This window comes from Suillus subalutaceus, assembly GCF_016647625.1.
Source record: "Suillus subalutaceus strain FC151 chromosome Unknown DFJ58scaffold_29, whole genome shotgun sequence".
Classification (NCBI taxonomy): Eukaryota; Fungi; Basidiomycota; class Agaricomycetes; order Boletales; family Suillaceae; genus Suillus; species Suillus subalutaceus.
The window spans coordinates 107,260-129,002 of record NW_024540278.1 but is presented as its reverse complement, the minus strand read 5'-3'; the positions used below and the strand labels follow the sequence as shown (position 1 = coordinate 129,002).

Genomic DNA, 21,743 nt, shown 5'->3' with positions numbered 1-21,743 from the left:
GAACAAATCGAGAAGTGTCTGAGCTCTGCTGTTGCCACTGACACGAATGCCTGTCACAAACTGCGAAAATCCATCTATGAAGGTGTGCATGACAAACCGCCATCATATCAATCCTGTGGTAAACAACAAGTTGCAGCATGTAGAATCACAAATAGTTACATGACGCACCATGTTGCCTGTCATGATGCCACAGAGAATTGGGACCAGGAACAGAATAAACATGGTGTTGTATCCTCCGTGAGCCAAAAATGTTAAGAGGAGCACCATATACACGAGCATATGACTCTAGCACACAACTGTGTGTCACTTGGTGGCCAAGATATTGGAAATGTCCTTGGATCATCCAATGACCAAAGTAAGGAAAGTGGTCCAGAACTCATCATCCAAGAGGTCAGAAGTCGGAGCAGTTGATGATGTGTAGAATCGCGCGACAGTCCCATCTTCAGCTTCATAATCAACATACACTGGGGCTCCCGGCTCTACTAAGCCATACTCCAAGGCACGGTGATGCACAGTTCGTGCTGATACTTGAAATACCGCTGCAAGGTGTGTCGGACCGCGAAGTTCAATAGCAGGTGCTAAAATAGATGGCTCGATTTCAATATGGGGGTGTCCTGGTCGCCCAGTTTGCACCACATAAGATGCCTGTATTGGTGGAGCGTCTGGTGGGTCCACTGACTGACGAGCTGCATCATCCAGATGATCTATCATACTTTGCAGACTGTTTTCAATGGTGATACGTTCAGCTGGCACAAAAATGTCCGCATGCTACATTACTCTAATTGAGCAAATGAGAGAATGTACCTCAGAACAACACTACTTGCCTGTGTCACCAGTGCTGATAACCGTAAGCAATGCCTCTGCTCTTCACCTAACCGTGTGTGGTCCCCAATCTGTGTGCGGAGGGCTATCGTAACACGGCGACCAAGCTCAGCATATGCAGCTCGTATTGTCTGTAATGGAGGAGGTACAAGCTGCTGATTAGGCTGGTTATTCATGACTGTGAAGAAGATGTCACGACGGGAATGCACCGCTGACATTGTATGGTTTTAAGGTGCCCAAGCCTTATGAGCCTCTGTCTGTCATGGAAGCACAATAAACTTTTTAGTGAATCAAGATTATCATATTAGGCAGTCTAAGACCAAGTTAACAAACTATTGCTACAAGTTCTTATCTGGCCATCCGTCATGTTTCATGCCGGAGCAGGCAGGACTGGGATAGGGATTCGCACGGGTAAATACCTGGGTACCACCAGAGGCCACACCCACACCCGCACCCATACTCATACCCACCTGGGATTCACCTGCAGGCATGCAGCTTGGCCACTTGAGATGATGGTGCTTTCATCAGGGGGTGTGATAGAAGGCTGGCCATGAGTGATGTTATACCCAATGTTGGCGTTGAAGAGCACAGGGCCTTGGGGTACGACACCTATTGCGCAATGCAGGCTTGAGGGCATTACCATATGGATGTCTTGACTGTTGATTAGGACACACCCTGAGCCAGGTTGGAGGTCATAGAAGCGGTACAGGAGGTACAGGAATGTGATTTTGCCTGCTCCGCTTTCGCCAATGAGGGTGATGCCTCCGCCATGGGAAACATACTGTGCAGTGCAGAAGTTTGATGGTCGTAAAAGAATATGTTGTCTGTGATGGGTTAAGATGGATGTGTATGAGAATAGAGGGGGGCTACGCACCAAATTCGACTTCGCCGTTCGAGACTACTAATTAGAAATGAGAAACAATTTTAAAATAAGACATCGTGAAGTGAGGACAGGCGAGTGAGTAGCGCATGTAGATCAAACCACGAAGCTGTGGGGGGTTAATCAAGTGATGCGCACTCATCGAAGGAAGGGAAGAACTTGGTTTGGGAACAAGCAAACATGAAAAAATGTCAGTAGTGTATACATAGAATAAAATGAACAAAACCATCATGCTCAAAGCTTGAATTCTCAGAGTCGCCTCCAAGAGCCGTGTCGGATCAGGGATGCAATGGCTCGGCGCATGGACGGACAAGGTCATCCATCTCCATCATGCCAGTACTTATCCATGCGTTGTTCAGGTCGAGGTTTGGCGTTGGGTGGATGCGGGGAAAATGGGTGGTGACAGTGGTGTTGTTGTAGTTATGGATAGTGTTGTTGGCAAAACTACTGAGTTTTGCCAACTGGTTCAGCAAAACTGGTTATACCTGGTCCTTGGCAGAACTCACGCAAAAGGGGGGTGGCTCATGGAGATGTAATTTAGATCTCTGATAACATAGTTTGAATTCAAGAGAACGTGCAAAACAATGTCCATGCTGGAGGGCACCCCCTTGCATCACTGATCAACAACAATTTCAAGCGCCTGGAACGAGTTGACAACAGCTTGCATCGTTACTACTGGAAATGCAAACATTGCATTAATGATGGCGAGCAAACTCTCAGATAACCTGCAGGCCTACAATCAGTCACTAACTCCATTCCCTGGCGGCCAAGCGGACAGCCTTTCTTGGTGGAAAAACCTTCCAATCAATTCCAAAATCCACCCACTCAAAGCCTTCTCTAAGACCATCCTCTCAATTGTAGGGCATGCAGGGGAAGTAGAGCGCACATTCTTTGATCTTGGCACAACACAATCTGCATGACAATGTAATCTCTCAGTTGACCCATTTGAAATACTCGGAAAAATTTGTGCAAACCTTTGACACCACATCGTCATAAAAGCTGCAGAGGCTGTGAAGTCCACCCGCCGTTGACATGCATACTCATGAAGAGGTTAGCATTGCTGTCAAGACTGCACAGAATCTTGAAGCATCCTTTGCATGGGCACCTCCGCTCTTGACAGAGCCTTGCAATGCAGATGACTTTCTTGCTGGTCCAGAGAGTATCTCACCTGATAATATTGCCGCTGAATTTACAGCTCTCGAAGAGTTGAAAAGGACTGAAGAAGTTCAGAGGAATCAGAATATTAATGAAGTTGAAGTGATCGAGGGAAATGCTATTGATTTTGACAAGTGAGGTTGAGATGGTTAATTACAATGGTGAGGGTGATGGCTGGGATGACGAACATTGATGTCATCACACTAGTTAGTGTGCTGGCGCTTTCTGCCGGCACTTGCCGAAGGTCAAGCTCAAAGTCACTGCGTTTTGAGTCCAGGTACTCAGGCCTTGTATGGCTGCGGCAAGCACTGGTGGCTGAGCTGTACATAGTCCACGCTCACCAGAAGTAGATTTACTGTGGCAATCTACGAAAAGTTTCACTTCCAATAGGTAGCCCACCCGATCCACACAAACTGCGCGTGTCTCTGAGCAATACAGTGAATCTGAAGTGTACAGGGTGAGCAGAGGGTCGGAATAGGTCTAAATGCCAGGTGTCTGGGCTGTTGTTCTGTCAAAGCTGTACTGATGGCGTCACACGTCAGATACATGGTGCTTCGATCATGGCAAATCATAGCGCATATATATATATTAACCCATGCATGGCGAAATCTGAGCAACTGCTAGCGCTGTTACTAGCCCTTCTTTCTGTCCCCCTACCACCATGGCACGACACAGTAACCAGCAGCCTCAACCTCCACAAGTCCCTGTCCCTCTAGGAACGGTGCCGATTCCTGGACTACCGGATATGCAAGCCCTTCAATCGCTCTTGGCAGCCTTGGGACCAAATGCGATGGCTATTCTTAGCTCGATGCAGGGTGGAATTCCAATGCACCACATACCTCAACATGCCCCACAGCCTTTACTAGCAGCTCTCCCACCTCCGGCTCCTGTTATCGACCCACAACCCCGAGCTGAACTACCACTGAATGCGCTCAACCACGTCCTTCAACGGCTTGAGACCATTGAGAAGTCGCTCAAGCGCCCACAACATGATGAAGACAACAATGCCGATGATGAAGGAGACGTGCGCCGATGCAAGAAACCAAGGAAGGACGGCAAATTTATCTTGAACACATGGACTGATCAGTTGACGCCCGCACAAAAACAATTTGTGCTGAACTCCAGGTACATACTGATGCTGATTATATGCACTAACAATGACCATGCTCAGGACCGTATCCGTGTTGCGATTTACAACCTCACTGGTATCATTGCCTCCGATATCGGGAAGCCAAAGGACTCGGATGACAAAGATTCTTCTGACGACAAGGATGAGACCCGAGATGACAGACTGCTGATGTTTGATTTCCGAGCAGATGTCAGTGCCCCACAGAATAGCAATATATGCGAGATAGCTGCAGAAATTGTATGGATGGAGCAACAGGCTGTGAGTGACGTGGTGATTAAGAGGATCCACAACAACTTACTTTATACCATCAGAACAAAGAATCTTTCAACTTGATGCACAAGGACATCAACTTCAACAAGGCCAATATTCTCATGTTCACAAAGGATAAGTTCAGGAACTACAAATGCAAGTATGATGAACGCACACATGTAGAAAAGGGTAAGACATGCCAGGTGACAAAGCTGCGAACGAAGCACTGTGAGCGTCAATGAAAGGTCTGTTAGCTCCAGTACCATGACGATAATACATCACACTCACCCACGGTAGATGAATGAGGGTCGTTTGAAGGCCATCAAACTGTTCAAGAAGTGCAATGATGGACAGGATCCTTCCCTGCTCATGGAGACCGACTTCATGTCAGAGGAAGTCTCGCAGTTGGACACGGACGATGATGTAAAGAAGAGCATGCATTGCACAGAGCTCAAAAAGGCAGCACAGTTAAACACTGCTGATGCGAAAGATGGTGTTGCAATTTAGGAGGTTATATGGCCTGCCTACTGATCACAAGAGGTTCATCCGAACAAATGAGTGCTGCCAGTTGAACTTGAGCTAACCGAACAATTTATAGTTTAACTCTGTCATGGACAAACTCGATCAGATACGGGCCGAGCAGCGGAAGAAAGCAGGAAACAAAGCGACTTGTACCAGATGCATCAACCTCAACAACAAGAATACAGCACCCCCTCAGCAGCCCATCTTCCCTTTCATGCTCAACATGGACTGGTACAAGGCCTATGTTGACGACAACCCTGGCATGAAAGTAGTCGTACTCAAGAAAGATCCCATTGGGTTTGGCCTAGTAGATGAGCCGAATGAGACAGCTGATGACTCAGGAGCAAAAACCACAGACACGATGGATGTGAACGGTGATGGCACTGATGGGGAAGATGAAACTGCTGAGGATGCACGACTCTAGATATTCACAGGCTCACCTTTGTATTCTTCTTGATGCTGAATTATCGATCCTACACCACCTGTACATCCTAAATCATCCTGTATCAATTAAGTTCCCAGTCGATGTTGTTTGCAGACATACTCAGCTCAACCAAATTGTTGCCCAAAATGGTTTCACTATGTGATCTCTCATCTGCAGATCCTCAACATGACACATGGCCTTCAAACGACATGCTTGCGACAAGATTGATTTGACAGGGATAAAGTGTGAGGGCCCGTCCTTCATGCTGTCCAAGAAGTGGTCCAATTTCCAGAAGTAAATCTCTAATTCAGGACTGATGTTAATCAGTGCGGAGGCAAAACATAACAAAAAACAGATGTTACTATCGAATCCAGTGTCGACATTCAAGGTCTTGAGCCTCTTCGAACCAATGGACTTCAAGCAGACAAAGATCCAGCTCAACACCAAGTTGCCAGTGGGAAATGATGGTGTGAACCTGGCCAACGTAACACTTCTGATTGATGTTGACTTGAACAATCGAGTTTGGTGCATGTGTCCGGGAATGGGAGGACGTGATGTGACGTCCATCGAGGATCACGTAGTCATGGAATTGTGCATGTGACTGAAGAAAATTTGGAGTGGACAGTGAATATGACATGACGCTGACAATGTTCGCATGTGGATGAGTCATCTGGTAGTAGCGAAGGAGGTGTTTTTGCTGTTCAAGGTCCAGTGACAACGACGATGCAGGACTCAATGAAAACCGAGTGCCAGCTGGGTCAAAGAACTACGTCAGGGTAGCTTGAAGGGTTAGGGAACACGGACCTTGCTGGGCAACATCATCAATTTCACTTGCAAGTGAAGCTACAGTTCCACGAGTATCACTATCAGTAGTTAGAATGGCTTTGACAGCATCAAAGAGAAATGAATCTTCGGCTGATGGAGGCTCATTGGATCCAGCACTTCGAGCAAGTAAATTCATCATCTGTTGGACATCACAGTTGAGTGTAGAGTATTCATAAACAAAAACAAAAATGATATTACCATAGTTCGAAGTTCCGTGTCGCGAGTAAATGCATGAAAAAATGAAATTTCAATCTCGCCATCACCATGATTATTTGTTGAATAACTCTTGAGAACTTTGTTAAGGTGCTCAAAAAGAAACGTCCAGAAGCCCTAAACGGGACCATAATCCTCTAGCTGTTCAAAGATGTGTGTCACCCAGTGGTGAGAAGGTTTGACATGCTTCGGATGAATCTAAAGTTTGTATGAGATTAGAATACTCATCTGGTATTGAGCAAGAGAACTGCCACGACTTACCTCTAAGAACCTGAGAAGATACTTATTAAGAAGCTCCTTTGCTTGGGGGATATCAGTGTCACTGATGCTCCGTCCTAGAATGATCTTCAATGCTGCTGCAAGATTCAAGAAATTGTCAGCATCATCAGCATGCATCGCCATATCCTTCGGATGAGTGGGAGGTTCATTATCCTTTCTGTTCTGCGCTTGTTTGCCTGATGCAACTCTTTGTATGCGCGCCTGCTCCTGCTTCTCCCAGCTCTCTATCTCCTTCTGATTTTGCTTCATATTAATTGGATACCATTTTTCCCAGACCAACGGGATCTTTGATAATGTGTTAGTATGTAAGAAGGGACAGACACAACAACAACTTACGGTGATAGGACAAAAGACGAGTGCCAAGCCTTTCCACTCATCAGATGTGAGAGACCCTCCTGCTGGATACCCAACTTGATCTGGTAGTCGTGTGACCCAAGATGGTATCTCAAACTGGCAATATATGTTAGCTCTCATATAAGTCCAAGGAAGCATGCACATACCGTAGATAAGAGTCGATGAATTTCGTCGAGTTCACGTTCAACCTTGGCCGTCTCTGACGCAGCACATTTGTTTGAACCCATGCATTGAACCATTGAGTTTTGATGATACCTGGTTATATAAGTAAGCCTCGTGAAAGGTTGCAATCAACTCACCAAGTCAAAAACAATGCATAGGATCAATAACAGTCATTTGAACAGGATCAAAGTATGGCAGGCGAGCAAGCTCAAACCACCGTGCGCTATGCTTTGTAAAAAAAGTCATCTTGCTTATTGGGTCCAAGGCCATTATATTCTTCGGCATGCTTTCAATGCTGCTGTCCATCTTGACATGGAAATTCTACAAGGTAGTGTTAAACTGACATGTCAATGATGACAAGCATGAAACGACTTACTATCATACTCCATTGCATCTTCTGTTTTCAGCTTCGACTGTGGAATGTGTCAACGCGAGCAGAATCCTTCTTTTTTACTATGATTACCAAATCCACAGACCTTGCACATCGCTGGATTGTCACAGCATACTGCAACGAGAATGACACGTACACATCGCCCTGAAAAGTAGGTCATTAACATTATGCCAGGGACATACATAAAACCACAACTGACCTTCTGGATATTTTGAAGTCTTGATGATTATTCCCTCGTCATAAAGCCACAATAGATCATCAACATAATCCTTCATGAAAAATTGGAGCTGATCGGAATCAAGCTCCTTGGGACCTGGGGAAATGCCATATAAAATCAAGTTACATGGTGGATAGCTGCCCAACAGAGAGTTTAAGAGACAAGAGAGTCTAGAGGACATGGAAACATACCGCAGATGAGTGGGTAGGTTCGCAACACAACTCGACATTACACCAGAGCTGCGTGACCCTGCATTACTGCTGTGCTGATAGTTGAACCTAAATCGATGTCTTCATGAGCTGTCAAATAGATACCTGAATTTCCGTGAGTCTCACCCATCAAAGCCAAGTGTTATCCCAATCCGTAGCTCATCAGCATCCTGACGTTCAGCCGTGTTATCGAAGAATAGGTTTCCGTCTGTCCCTCGTAACGTCTTCCAGATCTCGCCATCTTGAATAGATGAACACTTCCCGGGAGTAGTCGGTTGAGATCGCCAAGCATTGAGTTGCAGTTCTATGCTGTCTTGAGATAGAAGCCGAAGAATGCCATTTGAAAGTGGATTTTGAGGGCAGCGAAGCTTGGGCTTCATAGTCGAGCGAGATGGTTTAGTTGCTGATGAAGACTTAGTGGGAATGTCTTATGGACGAGTCTCGTGAAAAAGCGGTGTGCTGCAGTGTGTGCATACAGCGTCCGAGGGAGAATTATGGGGAAAAACCCTCATGCAAGTAGGACACATCGGGTGGACCTCAAAACAGTCTGCCAATGCCAAATGAGCAAAAGCAGTATTCAGCGTCTGAGCTGGCTTCTCTTCGAGAGTGAAAACACCAAGTCCATAGAAAATAGATGCTGTGACCTTCAGAAGAAGGTTAGCTGCACGGTGAGGTAAATGATAGTGTAGATTAAGCCACGCCACCAAAATAAGTATGATTTTCCAAAACCAGTGCTGTGAAGCACTGTCGAGGATGACATCAGGGGGAAGTGGAGGCTCCAGCAGCTCATTCACTGGCACTGGCGATGCTGGCTGCACGTCAGGTACCTGGACAGAAGATGGAGGGACTTCAGGTTGCTTGTCAGATGATTCTGTGCCAGTTAGAGGATCTTCAAAGCTGGCATGTCAGAGGAGAGTGGCCAAATTTTGGTCAAGTAATTGGTTCAGGCTCCGACCAGGTCTCTGAGGAGGTAGTGAACGGGATATCTCGTTGTCATGGTCAGCATCGGCCCTCTGTTCTTCCGCAGAATCATTCATGAAATCAATGATGTCGGTGTCTGAGTGTGCCGGGAATTCCTTGTCCATAGGACAATCAGCGAGAGATTGTTCGAGTAGGACAGAGTCGTTGTCTGCATCAGAGGAATGCTCAAGGGGTTGCATGGAGTGATGTGGGCTATGATAGGACAGATCTTTGGCTTAAAGGGCGAGTCAATCTCTCCACACACACAAAAACTGATAGCACATACCTGCAGGAAGTTTCATAACAGCCATCGAGCAAGCTGCATTTCCCGGATCCTTTGCTTTCCTGCAAGCAGCTGCTATCTCCTCAAACGAAACCAACTCATTGTCGTTGTCATTGTCATCATCATCACACTGCACTCTCTTGATGCCTGTCTTGCGGTGTGTTCTCTCTAACCACGCAGGTAGCTTCTTGCCCTGTTTCCCGCATTCTTTTATACAGGGTGCACAGACACAATATATTTGACGCTTCTGAGTGTCCTATCATGCAGAGACTTAATTAGACATGATTATGACTATGCATGCAAATGAAAACTCACTTTCTTTGCCTTCTGCACACCTTTGCTTGGTTTCGAACCTTTCAGCATGATGCATGAGATCTCAGCGCTGGATGTTTGCTGGATGTTGCAAAAGTGCCTTGTTGATGGGAGAACAAACCCTTAATAACATGGCACAATGGACTTAGGATTTTTTGGGGCAACGAGGCGGCCAACAATAGTATATTGATGCAGGTCTACCTATGAGTACATGTTCTTGCCTTTGCTGGACAAGGGCAATAGCTACGCAAAATTTCCAAAGAGTTGCCCAGGTTGTTCACTGAAGGTGAGCAGACATGGACGTGTGTGTCTAAAGCTACGCCGGAACAGAGAAATGTCTGAGTTGTGCAGCGCGCTGATTTCTAATGATACACGTGGCCACCGTGTACATCGGGATAGTCTATCTATAGGGATCTACCCACGTGGCATCCACATCAACCCAAAATGCAGTGAGTCAAAATCAAAATGTCAAAGTCAAGCTTCTCAACATCAAGGTGAAAATCAAAATATCGTAGTCTAAGCTCAAGATAAGTTTCACAAAGCGAAAAAACAATTTGTCCAGTACAGTCCCTTATACAGATGTAATCTGCGTTTTTCTGCAGTGCCTCATTCTCACACCCTTCGACCGTCAATTGAACTAGTCCAACACCCGTTGTGCCTTCAGCACAGGAAGCAAAAGGAGCGCTTCGCGCCCCTTCCGCTCACACCTTTGGCCTGTTACCCCCATTCCCCTGTTCTCTCATTCAAATTTTCATTAATTATTTATTGACATGTGCTGCACTCGAACGGGCAATGGTATTCAGTCGGCGCTCGGAAACACGTGACAAAACCACGCGAGATTTCCTAAAAGAAATTAACCGAGCTAAGCGCTCCTTAGTGAAAGCCACGCGAGCACCCGTCGCTCCCCGAAACCCGTTCTCCCTTACTTTATAGATTTATAGATACTTGTCGGAACGCTGCGCGTCCCTTTTCCCGTACCGAATTTGTCATGATACTTGACGTTGACTTCGCCATTTTGCACCAATTTCCGTTCTGCCGTCGGGGCTAGTCTAGATGCTAAGATTGGCCGAATTCTTAAGGAGGAACATGCTGCTTTCATGGTGCCTGTGTTTGAATATGTCAAACAGCAGGATGGCCTGGAGCAGAAATATTTTCCTCACGGTAAGCAAGCCCAGATGACGAGCGATATATTCTAGGAAGTCACTGAATGGTACTATTTCTTTCACTGGTCAAGGCGAAGAAGATCGATATGTTCCATCGCACTTGGGCTCCTCAGTCCTGGCTATAACGGCACCGATTATCCGCGATTCTATTCCGCCGCCCCTGGTGAAGTTTACATGGTCACGCAGTACCACCCCGCATACGAGCCTGACGCGATCTCCAGAAAGGAAGGGCCACCATGGTACCAACCAAATCCGAGTCAAAAATCTGTCTTGCTCTGTCTAATGCAATCTTTCCAGCTGCGATGAACGCTTTGTTGCATATGAAGGGAACAAGGCCGCTTGTCTCTACGAGATGTACCTCTCCAGCATGTCGTTTTATGTCCTTGCGGATCACTTCCTCGTGCACCAGAGTCACGCATACGAGGAGGAAGCGCGAACACTTGATGTATCTATTCTTCTCTCGTAGTCAACAACTCTTGATATTCGGACTTGTATCAGCGCAAGAGTAACCGTAAGATATACCAGGACTTCAAGGAAGAAGTTTGCCTCAGGTTCGTTCTTAGGCTTATCTCAACCGCTTACGGATGATGACATCTGAGCACCCCGTCATCTTTTGTTTCTTAGGTCCTTGAAGCTCCGCTACGATTCTGGAACGCTTAACACTAGCCACGGATACAATGTTCAAGAGAAATGCAAGAAAATCAGAGGTGTGTCGAAAATTGCTGCTCTGGCGAGTTTCATGCTGGTGTTTGCGTACCTTCGATGCATGTGTCTGACGTTGCTTCAACAGATGATGGAGGGTATATTTTAGTAGGTGTGTCAGTAACGGGCGGCCTTCTGCTTGTACCAGACGAGGTTGAAACGTTGTTGACGGAAATGGCGTTAAAGGCGATAGTCTGACGTGTCTGTTTATTGTGCCCAAATTTATTTGCCTTCAAGCTTTTACAGTGCGAGTGGAATGTGAGCAACCTCGTGGTATGTCGATTAATTATTTTAGTCCCATGTCCTCAACACGTGTTAGATTGACGAAAGGTAACACCTTCCTGAATTTTGTCCTCCGCCACAAGGCTTGCGATAAATAGCATACACTGAAATGCTTCCTCGCGTGTTATTGTGTGGTCGGTTTCTAGGTTTATCCAATGACGATTTGGACTCTGATGTGTTTCAGGTGAAATTGAGTATGTCCAGGACGAACTTAAGGAGACGTTTCATGGGATCGCCGAAGTTGTAGTAAGCAGGCTTCCCTTTCAATGCACCTCTCCCTTTATGCGTCATCGTCCCTTTTCATCTTCAGCACCTGGTATGAGAGTCTCGTTCTCATTTCCTATCATTCAGGTCCGATGGGCCGTATGAAGGGACTACGCCTCGTACAGGCGCAACGCATTTTGTGAAGTCACGAGAAAATTCGACGCACCATTAATCCACGTTCTAGCGGATACGAGTATGGTCCGCTGGATTACTCAGAGTGGCGGTGGTTACGATGAAATCGACAAGCAAGCCTGTACAGAACGAGGTAATGTCTGCTCTCAGTCAGAAATTCAACAGTTGACTCTGACTCAGAATCAACTGTTGTTAATGTGTGTTTGCCCCAGGAATATTGGTGTCGAATACTCCAGGAGCGAACGAGGATGCTACTGCCAGTGCCGCTTTATACCTTATGCTATCACTTCTCGATGACAGAACGCTCCCTTCGCACTGGTACATGGAAGACACTCTGGAATGCGGCGCATACTCATGACGTTACTGGGCGCACGCTTGGTATCTTAGGCTGAGGTGGCATCGGCCTGAGATTCGCTCACCTTGCACACGCCTTTCCAATGTGCATCATATACTTCTCACGAAGGAAGGCAGAATATGTCTCAAGCGTGGAGGAGCTGTGCAAGCAGGGCTTAGCAGGCTGACTACATGTCCCTCTCAACCAATCCACAGTGATTGGAGAGAAGGAGATTGCATGTGGATCTGTCCGGTCGGATCTCTTATCACAAAATATCTACAGTCATGGTCATAGTCCATAGTTTTCGGTATTTCTACTTCTACCGGGTCGATCTCGTCTTCTATAGAAGGAATGACTGTCTTTCTGGAGAGACTATGTAAGTCTGGGCTGGCCTAGGTTTAGATTCGACGTTTCTGATCAAACCTCTTGTGCAGTCTCGTGATGTAACTCTAGGACCGTCCCCGACTCCCACGTTAGTGGGGTCTTTGTCAGTTCCATACCTCTGTACCCGGTCTTGCAACCTTAACTTAATTCTCTTCGGCTGTATAGTTCTCGGCTATTTCCCTGTTTTTCCCTGAGATCGTTGGTCCGCCTGACTAATCCCGCCGAGGATTGCAGGCATTACTTCGAACACCGATGACATTGCAGGTAACGTTCTGGTTGTGAAACACGCGCAGGGAAGAAGCACGAGATCATGGACTGCGATGAGGCGGACATACCTACCATGGGTCAATGGTATCATGAAACAGTGAGCACTCCGCCACGGAACGAACCGTGCACTGACAAATGCCAGGTCCTTGAAGCGTGGGATATTCTGGAATTAAACGGGTCAGAGGCAGAACGGGCTTCGAGAATGTGATCATTTGGAAAGATGGTCGCTCCACAACGGATCGCGAGCTTGCGAGCGTGTTCAACTTTGTTAATGTTCCCACGACAATTCCTGCATGAACTGATTCCAACCGTCAAGACATCATGGCAGTCAAAGCATTGGTCACCGCCTTTAGAGTGCGCCATGACGACTCAGAGGACATTGCTCTTCAAAACCTCAAGGATAGTAATACAGCTTTGCCACCTGCGGTGCCTGCGCCGCCGTAACTTATTTTCCTTACTTTTGCTGACTGATGCTCTCCCCAGATATCGAGATCGGCACCATCAGGACCATGGCCATAGGTGGACTTGGACGTAGATTATACGAGCTCTACTAGACTATGACTGTCATCGATCCATCCTGGCGGGGGTACCCTCAGAACCAGTTCGGGAACTGGACTCCAGACGTAGTAAGATGCTCGAAAAGTGTTTGGGGAATAAGTCTAGTGGATGGATGTGCGTGATGACGGGAGTTTTGGATATCCAGATCTCGGAGGAAATGGTGATACCGTGGTAGTGGGAATTAAACATGAGGATAGGTTTTGGGATATATTACAGAAGGAGTTGAGTCTCTCGTTTCTCGTATATCAGTTGTGGCGTAAGATGATTTGCAGCGACCAGAAAATATCAGAGTACGATCCATATTTGTGGATGACTTAACCTCGCCGGTCTTGCACATGCTGGGCACAATGTATGTGGTGGTGTTCTTGCTTGTCTACTTGCTGAGGCTCCTCGTACTTAGATACAATATTGAACCATTCTTTTTCACGTCCTCCATAAATTGGATACCCTCAAGATATCAGGAAGCACCTGTCCATAACGAAGGAGATCGTAAGCAGAACGTTTGGATTGTTGTTATGAATGACACATCGGAATAGTCCACTGGTTACTAGAGACGAAATTGAGATCGCGATCCAGATTCTACTAGGTACAGTTACATTGACAACATGAGAAGGGTATGCGACGCAGTAACACATGTAGTACTATATCGGATGATAGCAATACAGTTTGAATATCCTGTCAACGCAGACACAACAACAACGAGTGAAGAGACAACAAACAACGAATTGTGCATACGAGATTTCAATGTACACCAAAACAACGCATCGTGTCTGGTGAGGACGCGTCGCCGCAGTCCGTCAACCCCGCCTAGTCCTCTTAGAGGTAGAAGACTTCGATCTCGACATCTCCGATGCCTTACGCTTCTTGAGTAGGCCTGCGTGCCAGGTGGAGTAGCGAGTGTACCCAGTCTGCCTCGCCCCGCTTCGGATGTCATCAATCACCTCTTCCCAATCGGCGAGCGACGCCGGAGGAACCCACGCGCGAGCAGCGAGTAAAGTGTCCTGGAACTCAACGGGCTGAACCGTGTTACTGGGAAAAAAGCGAGCGATCAGTGAGTGAAAGTAGACTACCATAGTATATACCCTTCATTGCCCTCCTCTGCGGCGGCCCTTGCGGCGGCCACTGCAGCGACTTCTGCCTTCAGTGTATCGATATGTTCGATGGTGACGTTTTTGATGGCAGTCAATGTGCGATTAAGCACACGCTGCATATGTGTTAGGGCGACCGAATCTGGATCAGGCGAAATGACCTGTAATACACGTTAGATCAGGATAGAATTGGAAGGTCGAGCTCACCGCGGTTGCATAGTACATGGCAGAGTGATCAGTTAGATCGATTCTTGTGCTATCAGGCCTACGTAACCAAGTGGTGACGGTGATGCGGAGCGGGGATACCCATTTGTGATTGAAGACGTCCACGGCGTGGTTGGAATCATCGATCTGGCGAGCCCACTGGTGGTATGGTACCACCTTCTCATCTCTCCGTAAGGCGATGGCTGTCTGTGAGCTATCCGTTGGCGGTACATGCTTCGCGGTCTCTTTGACGTCGAACCATGTCAAAGCGACCAGATTGGGGGCGTCAGTGACGTAGTCTTTAAGACTCGTCATGGCGGCCTCCTGGGTCTCGGATAACGACACCTCGATCCCCCACATCTGCAGACACCCGCTTTCTTCATCGACGAATTCGGCAATCATATCGGGTATGCCGAGGGAGTCTTGTTGGGACCCTTCTGATCCCCTCCCTCTGAGGGTGGTGTTTTTTTGTATGACGAACTTTCCCGATTGGCGATCGATACCTATGGATTTGAGCGCTGTATGGATGGAATCAGGTAAAGATGCCAGGAAAGTCTCGTGAAGTTGGGTAGGCAGGGTGGAAACGAGCCGTTGAGATGACGGGGTATATGAGAGCCTGAAATCGAGTTGTTAGTGATGTTGATTATCGGATTAATTTGACTACATACGACTTACTTGTACCGCTTATCATCATCGGCGATGGCCTGGATAACATATCGATAATCTTCTCTTGACACGTTAGAGAAGCTCTGTGACACGACAATTCAGAGTCACTCTGCGAGATGATCGTGGGACATACCTGGGAGTCACATCCTTGGCCTCTGATTTGAGCGATAATTCCCTCACGAAAACCTATGACCCAGTCTGACCGTCAACAAAGAACATGCACAAATTCACACAGTAACTGACCATCTTTGTTTACAGTGTCTGATGAATTATCAGCAGGTGTCAATGTCAATGGGTCTTTCAATGATAAATCACGAAGAGTGGAGTCATTTAACGAAGATACAGATGTTGCAGTAGTATTAGACTGAATGCCCGAGCGGTTTGCTAAAAAGCCTGGTACCGAGTGCCTTCTGTCATCAAGTGGAGGGCAGTTGACTCCAAGGGTGGACCCTTTGTATTGCTGCGTTGTTTTGTTAGAAGGATGAGGTTTCCGTGCTTGGCTGCGTTCATGGTAACTCTGCCCTCGGCGTGGTGAAAAGGTGAGGGTGGTTGGCATGATGCTGGAGATCAGTGGCGCCATAATAAGTGTCAATGCTTATATATATACTCGCAATTAAGAGCTCCGAGCCGTATGGATTCTCAGTGATCATGGGTGTCATTGGATCGGAGTTTGCCGCATCAACCTCCCAGCAAGAACTAGTTGTCATCTAGCTACCACGGTCACCGGTGAAGTAATTGGATGGATGTTTTCAAAGCTTAGAGAAGAGGCAACTCCCGAATGCTAGACAACCACGACCGTAGATCCACTGCTCAGCGAATGCTGTTTTGTGAAGGCGTTACTGTCAACCTTTCTGCAAACAGCTGTAAGCAAAGCAAAAGCGACGTAGTGACAGTGTAATTCGGATAAAGGACATTAAATGAAGGTCAGTACTAAAATGTGAGTATGTAATGAACGCTCGCAAAACGAATGGCAGAGACGATAATATACAAAATACCTGGGAAGACATATTGGCTCAGGGATGGGACAAAATGACATGTAAATGCCCACTTACCACCACACTCTTCTATCGACCGCGATAACCCAACGTTGGACGAGGTCCTCTGGGAGAGTAGGAAGCCAGTTCAAGGCTTTATCTAGCGGAAACCCGAATCTCGAGGCGGGCGCAGCCATCGCGACCGGCGACCGGCCCGTCGCCAGTGCACTCGAAAAAAAACATCGCTGATAACATCCAAGTCCGATACCAAGGCACATCAACAGAGTTGAGTGCGATAGAGCCGGTAAGGGTCCGAGAATGAGTTAACGTGATATTAAAAGATGTCGGCCACCGGTCTCTAGAGTCAGGTAGGTGTTCCAACATTAATGGACGACGACATTTGTCGTATATCAGAGCGAAGTCTTCTTGAGATAATCCGACCCAGGAAGGGTCTTCAGACGCTGCGGCGTAGAGTCTAGGGAAAAAAAACTCCTGACGACGTGTCTTTGTTCGACTTTGCCCAAAGGGACGTTCGGAATTCTGTGCATGGGGACTTGAATCTGAGCACCCTGATTTAATATGGTCAGTATCCATAGTAACTATCACCACTGGAGTTCAAATATGTCTTACCTCGGCATTGTATGCGCGACTCTTGACGTGATTGTCCTTGGTTAGTGTCTCCCTGAAAGGGGGGACAGGCCAAATTGATAAGGCTGTTGTATAAGGCAACGAACGCGACACTCCAATGACCGAGTCGATGTCACGAGTGATAGTGGGGGTGTGCGAGTATGATTGTGCTGATTGACCTACTTCGCCATTAATTAAAGAGAAGCGATACTTGACAGTCTAATCATACCTGGCGAAGGCCCATTGTAATAATCACTCGCAGCACCTCGCCCGATCCTCCTTGAGGAGGCGGCCCAGGAGGTGGAGCATAACCACCCGCTGGTGCATGACTGGATGGTGCCCCAGGAGCACCAGCAGGGGATACGTACACATTGCTTCCACGACGTGGCTCCAGCGATTGTGGGACAGTCAGCCTCTCCCATCCAAAGTCCTCAGCGGGGCCGGTGAAGCAGGCATTGAGCATGTAAACGCATACAGCGCCAAGCGCCAGCGTATCATCCAGAGAACGTGCCCTGACATCAGGCAACGAACGCGACACTCCGATGACCGGATCGATGTCACGAGTGATAGTGCTTTCGGGTCGAGGAGGAATGGGAGCGATGCCTTGCTGGGCATTCAGGCGGATCTGGCACCGGTCGACCTCCTCGTCTGCCTCCGGCCCAACCCTACCTGCCAACGCGAAACGAATAGAATCAACTTCCGACTGAAGGCCGTCATGCGCACGAGTGAACATGTCTATGTCCTGTGACTGACCAACGAAGTCTTCCATGGTGAGTTGAGCAGGGTCATCGAGCTCGTCTGGGTATTCCATTCCGAGACTCGTTGTAATGACAGTGATTGTTTGATAAATGGGGCAAAGAACGTGCAGCAGCTACAGCTGTAGAGATCGAGAGAAGGGGAGGGGGCGCAATGAAGACAACTCTCATTGTGGCTCTGTGCTCTGGGTTTTAAGTTAGTCGCGGCTGCACACCGTCCGGGTTTGACGTACTTAGCTTATCATGTAGTCCCCCCCTCGTGTGCACGGAGATTAAATGCAAACTGAATTGAGGTTAGAAAAGGCCTGGTACATCGCCGTCGTCTTGGAAGCTTGCATTCAGTACTTGAAGCGAGATCTGAATGAATACATACATGTCGCCGAGTGCTAGTAGGTCCGGTGCCAAATTTGTACTTCGTCGCATCGTTTAAGCGCGCCAAGTATTATTGATCTGATAGTAGGCCCTATTGTTACGTTAGCATATTAGAGCCTTTCCGAGCGACAAGTGAGAGCGCTTACCAGTCGCTTCGTGTCTGCTGAAGCTGACGAACAGATCGTAACTTAACTTAGACAGAAATTTGTGATAGAACGAACGAAACCTCAAACTGAGCGAGCGAGCGCCTATAGTCACGCCCATAAACCCTGAGGCCTGAACCCTGACAGCTTATGTCACTCGCTTAGTAAGCACTCTACCAATTTAACTTGGCTACACAAAACAAAGCTCCCGCCCGATGTCGATTTCACCAACTCCAATGGGTTAGTTAGTTAGTTTGAACGTTAACAGTCTGACAATTATATTCAATATTCAACCATCGTTCATCGATCCCCGTCATCCCGACAGTTTACACATAACTAACTAACTAACTTAACTTACTTGCATTGCAATTGGGGGGCTTTCAGTATCGCCACTTCCATTCGGTGTTGTGTACAAAACGTTCTTGAAGTCAGCGGACTCATTTGCGAATGTGGGCTTCCCAGACGGCTGCATTGCGTGGAAGAATATTTTTTTATGTAATTATATAAGCTCCTTGCCATTCTGTGTCTAAACATATACGTATACAATATTCATTTCGCGATGTTTTCACGGCAGGAAAATTCGGTTTGTCAAGCCCCTGCGCGTGCTGTCATTCACGTCAATGCGACCCCCCAAAAATTCAACTCGCTTCTCAGCCGCTGAATTGTCGGAAGAGTCACGGCGCGCGCGCACATCTGCGATCAGCTGCACATGTGGTACTATATTTGCCACTAGTACATAGGTGACCTTCATGATCAAGCAACGAAGCCTTCGTCATGCAAGACACTACAATGTTGTCAAAGGTCAAAGGTAAGTCGTGCTCATCATCAGATCTGAGGCTCCAAGCACTACTTGGTGTCTCTGGCACTTTAGCGAGATTCGGATCGTCTCTTCGTCTCCGTCGAAAAATTACATATATGTCGACCATTCATGATCGCCAATCATCATTCAATGGTGCCACAAGCGCTCAGCACGTGGAGAACCATGATCCCGGCAGTTTACGTGTCCTTGGCTCCGTCGGTGGGCCGAAGCCTGGAACAGGTATAACGAACATGTTGGCAAGAAGCAGTGCGCTATCGTTGACATGTTCTGGTAAGTGCATTCACGAAGTATCCACGACCTTGCTCAATATCGTCTTCAAGGGAAACTGAGACTGGATCGATCGTCGTCACCCCACTCGGACTCTGGTGCGATTGAGACTAGGCCTGGTGCTGCAACTGTTCCCTTCTTCGGTATTGAGCCTGCTATTCTGGACCCTGTTAGTGGAAAGGTACTCAAATTAATGCATGTCGTTCAATTATGATATTGACAAAGTTCGCAGGAATTAGAAGGAAGCAATGTCGAGGGAGCTCTCGTCATTAAGCAACCTTGGCCTTAAATTTCCCGTTCTGCATACAACGACCACAGCCGTTACCTGGAGACGTAAATGAAGCCATACGCTGGAGTTTTTTTACACGGGAGACGACGCTGCACACCATGAACATGGCTACGTTATGGTGAGGACGTCCATTGGAAGATGTCCCGCCTGTAATGACCATTCTGTAGATATTGTCGCTTCAGACACACCAGGGAATTCACGTACCACCGCAATGACGAGGCTTCCCTGGCTGGGGAGCTCATACTCCAAGTTAGAAAGGTGATCCACGTAATCTGACCATGCGTGATGCAGATCTTCACCATCAACACGACAGCCCGCAATGTATGCATAAGTGGGGACTTGCTCACTGCTGACAGGTTGCTTACCCAAGAGATCAACACTAATAGCAACGACCACAACTCTTACGCGAATCGCTCGCGGAAGTTGATTCTATTCGTTTCGCGTTGGCGGGTAGGGTTGGGCCGGAGGCAGACGAGGAGGTCGACCGGTGCCAGATCCGCCTGAATGCCCAGCAAGGCATCGCTCCCATTCCTCCTCGACCCGAAAGCACTATCACTCGTGACATCGATCCGGTCATCGGAGTGTCGCGTTCGTTGCCTGATGTCAGGGCACGTTCTCTGGATGATACGCTGGCGCTTGGCGCTGTATGCGTTTACATGCTCAATGCCTGCTTCACCGGCCCCGCTGAGGACTTTGGATGGGAGAGGCTGACTGTCCCACAATCGCTGGAGCCACGTCGTGGAAGCAATGTGTACGTATCCCCTGCTGGTGCTCCTGGGGCACCATCCAGTCATGCACCAGCGGGTGGTTATGCTCCACCTCCTGGGCCGCCTCCTCAAGGAGGATCGGGCCGAGGTGCTGCGAGTGATTATTACAATGGGCCTTCGCCAGGTATGATTAGACTGTCAAGTATCGCTTCTCTTTAATTAATGGCGAAGTAGGTCAATCAGCACAATCATACTCGCACACCCCAGATAACGCAGTCGCTTATGGCGATTCCCCTAACCCACCTCGCTACCAGTCATACCCCTCGGGCGGGCTCGACGAAGAAAATTACAAGTCTAATTTCTCTGCTCACGCTCAGGCTTATGGGTGAGTTCTTCCTCATGAATGCCCTATCGAGTTGAGCTAAATTGAATGTCATATATTGGAGTTCCGGCCATGATGACAAGCCGATGGCGAATGATGCTACAGGCGCAGCTGCCGCTGTCGAGGCGCGGAAGATCGCAGCTGCAAATAACCAGTCGGGTGACAGGCCGCAGGAAGGAGGTAGACCACAGGGTGGATTCCATCCCGACGCGGACGCTCCACATGCGAGACCATCTGCCTTCTGGTGCGCAGCATTCATCAGCTTCACCATCTTCGTAGTCGATATGCTCAATCACGCAGATTGCCCTGACGATGACCCAGGCAGGCAAGCTTTTCGACAAGAGGCAGCCAAGGAAAGTCGCAAGGTGAGTTTTTCCACCTGATATATCATCACTTGCGCTAATGACGTGCTACCCATAGCTATGCAATCAGCTTCGGCGACTGCGATGCGCTCGATGGGAGAGTACAAGTCGACGAGTAAAGTAAACATGAAGCCAGGGGAGATGCAGAAGCTTATGGGGCTGGCGATGTCGCTATTCTGAAGTGAAAAGGTAACATTGATGCGGCACAGAATTTGTAATTGATCTTGCAGTCATGTATTTTCAATTCGAAGACATTTGGTACGGTCTCTACGCGGTTTTTAAGCATCTGAATATGCACGACGAGCTTCATGTTTTACATAGTCGTTGGTCTCTTGCTTGGTGGAATGCTCGTCCAATCACCATGGTCGCGAGCACAATTTAGTTGTGCTGGAGTGTATGTGCTGAGGACGGAAGCCTGAATCACTGGTCATCATCAGGAAAAACCTCCCGTGCTAACTTAGGATAAATTAGAGAAAATTTCAACAAAGCAGATAAACTGCCATATTTTAGAGCTAGACGTACATAAATGTCCTAGTCTTCATAACATAGAAAAAATTATGCAGGATTATAGAGTGCTATCTAAGGGCCACAAAACTATGCCTATCAATATAACAA

The 21,743-nt window shown here is 47.6% G+C and overlaps 8 protein-coding genes across 8 annotated transcripts; 4 read left to right on the top strand and 4 right to left on the bottom strand.

Moving 5' to 3' along the window:
* Positions 1-339: 339 nt before the first annotated feature.
* Positions 340-1,040, bottom strand: DFJ58DRAFT_725713 (uncharacterized protein; the record flags this gene model as incomplete). Its single annotated transcript, XM_041385281.1, has 2 exons — positions 340-768; positions 834-1,040. The coding sequence occupies 2 exons, from the start codon at positions 1,038-1,040 to the stop codon at positions 340-342; spliced, it is 636 nt and encodes a 211-aa protein (XP_041246052.1).
* A 1,363-nt stretch (positions 1,041-2,403) lies between these two features.
* Positions 2,404-2,622, top strand: DFJ58DRAFT_657456 (uncharacterized protein; the record flags this gene model as incomplete). The annotated part of the gene is made up of 1 exon (XM_041381981.1): positions 2,404-2,622. One exon carries the CDS (start codon positions 2,404-2,406, stop codon positions 2,620-2,622), a length of 219 nt encoding a protein of 72 aa, XP_041246051.1.
* Positions 2,623-3,518: 896 nt separating this feature from the next.
* On the top strand, positions 3,519-5,181 carry DFJ58DRAFT_839674 (uncharacterized protein; the record flags this gene model as incomplete). Its single annotated transcript, XM_041392547.1, has 5 exons — positions 3,519-3,881; positions 4,029-4,244; positions 4,298-4,438; positions 4,533-4,658; positions 4,834-5,181. The coding sequence occupies 5 exons, from the start codon at positions 3,519-3,521 to the stop codon at positions 5,179-5,181; spliced, it is 1,194 nt and encodes a 397-aa protein (XP_041246050.1).
* A 1,155-nt stretch (positions 5,182-6,336) lies between these two features.
* Positions 6,337-9,437, bottom strand: DFJ58DRAFT_839673 (uncharacterized protein; the record flags this gene model as incomplete). The annotated part of the gene is made up of 14 exons (XM_041392546.1): positions 6,337-6,417; positions 6,481-6,783; positions 6,835-6,967; positions 6,999-7,107; positions 7,391-7,427; positions 7,491-7,549; positions 7,605-7,718; positions 7,749-7,792; positions 7,814-7,900; positions 7,958-8,244; positions 8,368-8,702; positions 8,787-9,026; positions 9,078-9,330; positions 9,390-9,437. 14 exons carry the CDS (start codon positions 9,435-9,437, stop codon positions 6,337-6,339), a joined length of 2,130 nt encoding a protein of 709 aa, XP_041246049.1.
* Positions 9,438-10,723: 1,286 nt separating this feature from the next.
* DFJ58DRAFT_725709 (uncharacterized protein) lies at positions 10,724-11,449 on the top strand (the record flags this gene model as incomplete). The annotated part of the gene is made up of 5 exons (XM_041385280.1): positions 10,724-10,788; positions 10,847-10,994; positions 11,048-11,100; positions 11,174-11,256; positions 11,340-11,449. 5 exons carry the CDS (start codon positions 10,724-10,726, stop codon positions 11,447-11,449), a joined length of 459 nt encoding a protein of 152 aa, XP_041246048.1.
* Positions 11,450-14,269: 2,820 nt separating this feature from the next.
* Positions 14,270-15,986, bottom strand: DFJ58DRAFT_839671 (uncharacterized protein; the record flags this gene model as incomplete). Its single annotated transcript, XM_041392545.1, has 6 exons — positions 14,270-14,501; positions 14,555-14,721; positions 14,768-15,380; positions 15,440-15,513; positions 15,564-15,628; positions 15,674-15,986. The coding sequence occupies 6 exons, from the start codon at positions 15,984-15,986 to the stop codon at positions 14,270-14,272; spliced, it is 1,464 nt and encodes a 487-aa protein (XP_041246047.1).
* Positions 15,987-16,814: 828 nt separating this feature from the next.
* DFJ58DRAFT_872254 (uncharacterized protein) lies at positions 16,815-17,842 on the bottom strand (the record flags this gene model as incomplete). The annotated part of the gene is made up of 3 exons (XM_041394347.1): positions 16,815-16,973; positions 17,035-17,241; positions 17,297-17,842. The coding sequence occupies 3 exons, from the start codon at positions 17,840-17,842 to the stop codon at positions 16,815-16,817; spliced, it is 912 nt and encodes a 303-aa protein (XP_041246046.1).
* Positions 17,843-19,216: 1,374 nt separating this feature from the next.
* On the top strand, positions 19,217-21,252 carry DFJ58DRAFT_725706 (uncharacterized protein; the record flags this gene model as incomplete). Its single annotated transcript, XM_041385279.1, has 10 exons — positions 19,217-19,391; positions 19,442-19,569; positions 19,621-19,653; positions 19,707-19,795; positions 19,869-19,935; positions 19,969-19,998; positions 20,064-20,568; positions 20,619-20,769; positions 20,831-21,131; positions 21,187-21,252. 10 exons carry the CDS (start codon positions 19,217-19,219, stop codon positions 21,250-21,252), a joined length of 1,545 nt encoding a protein of 514 aa, XP_041246045.1.
* Positions 21,253-21,743: the final 491 nt, after the last annotated feature.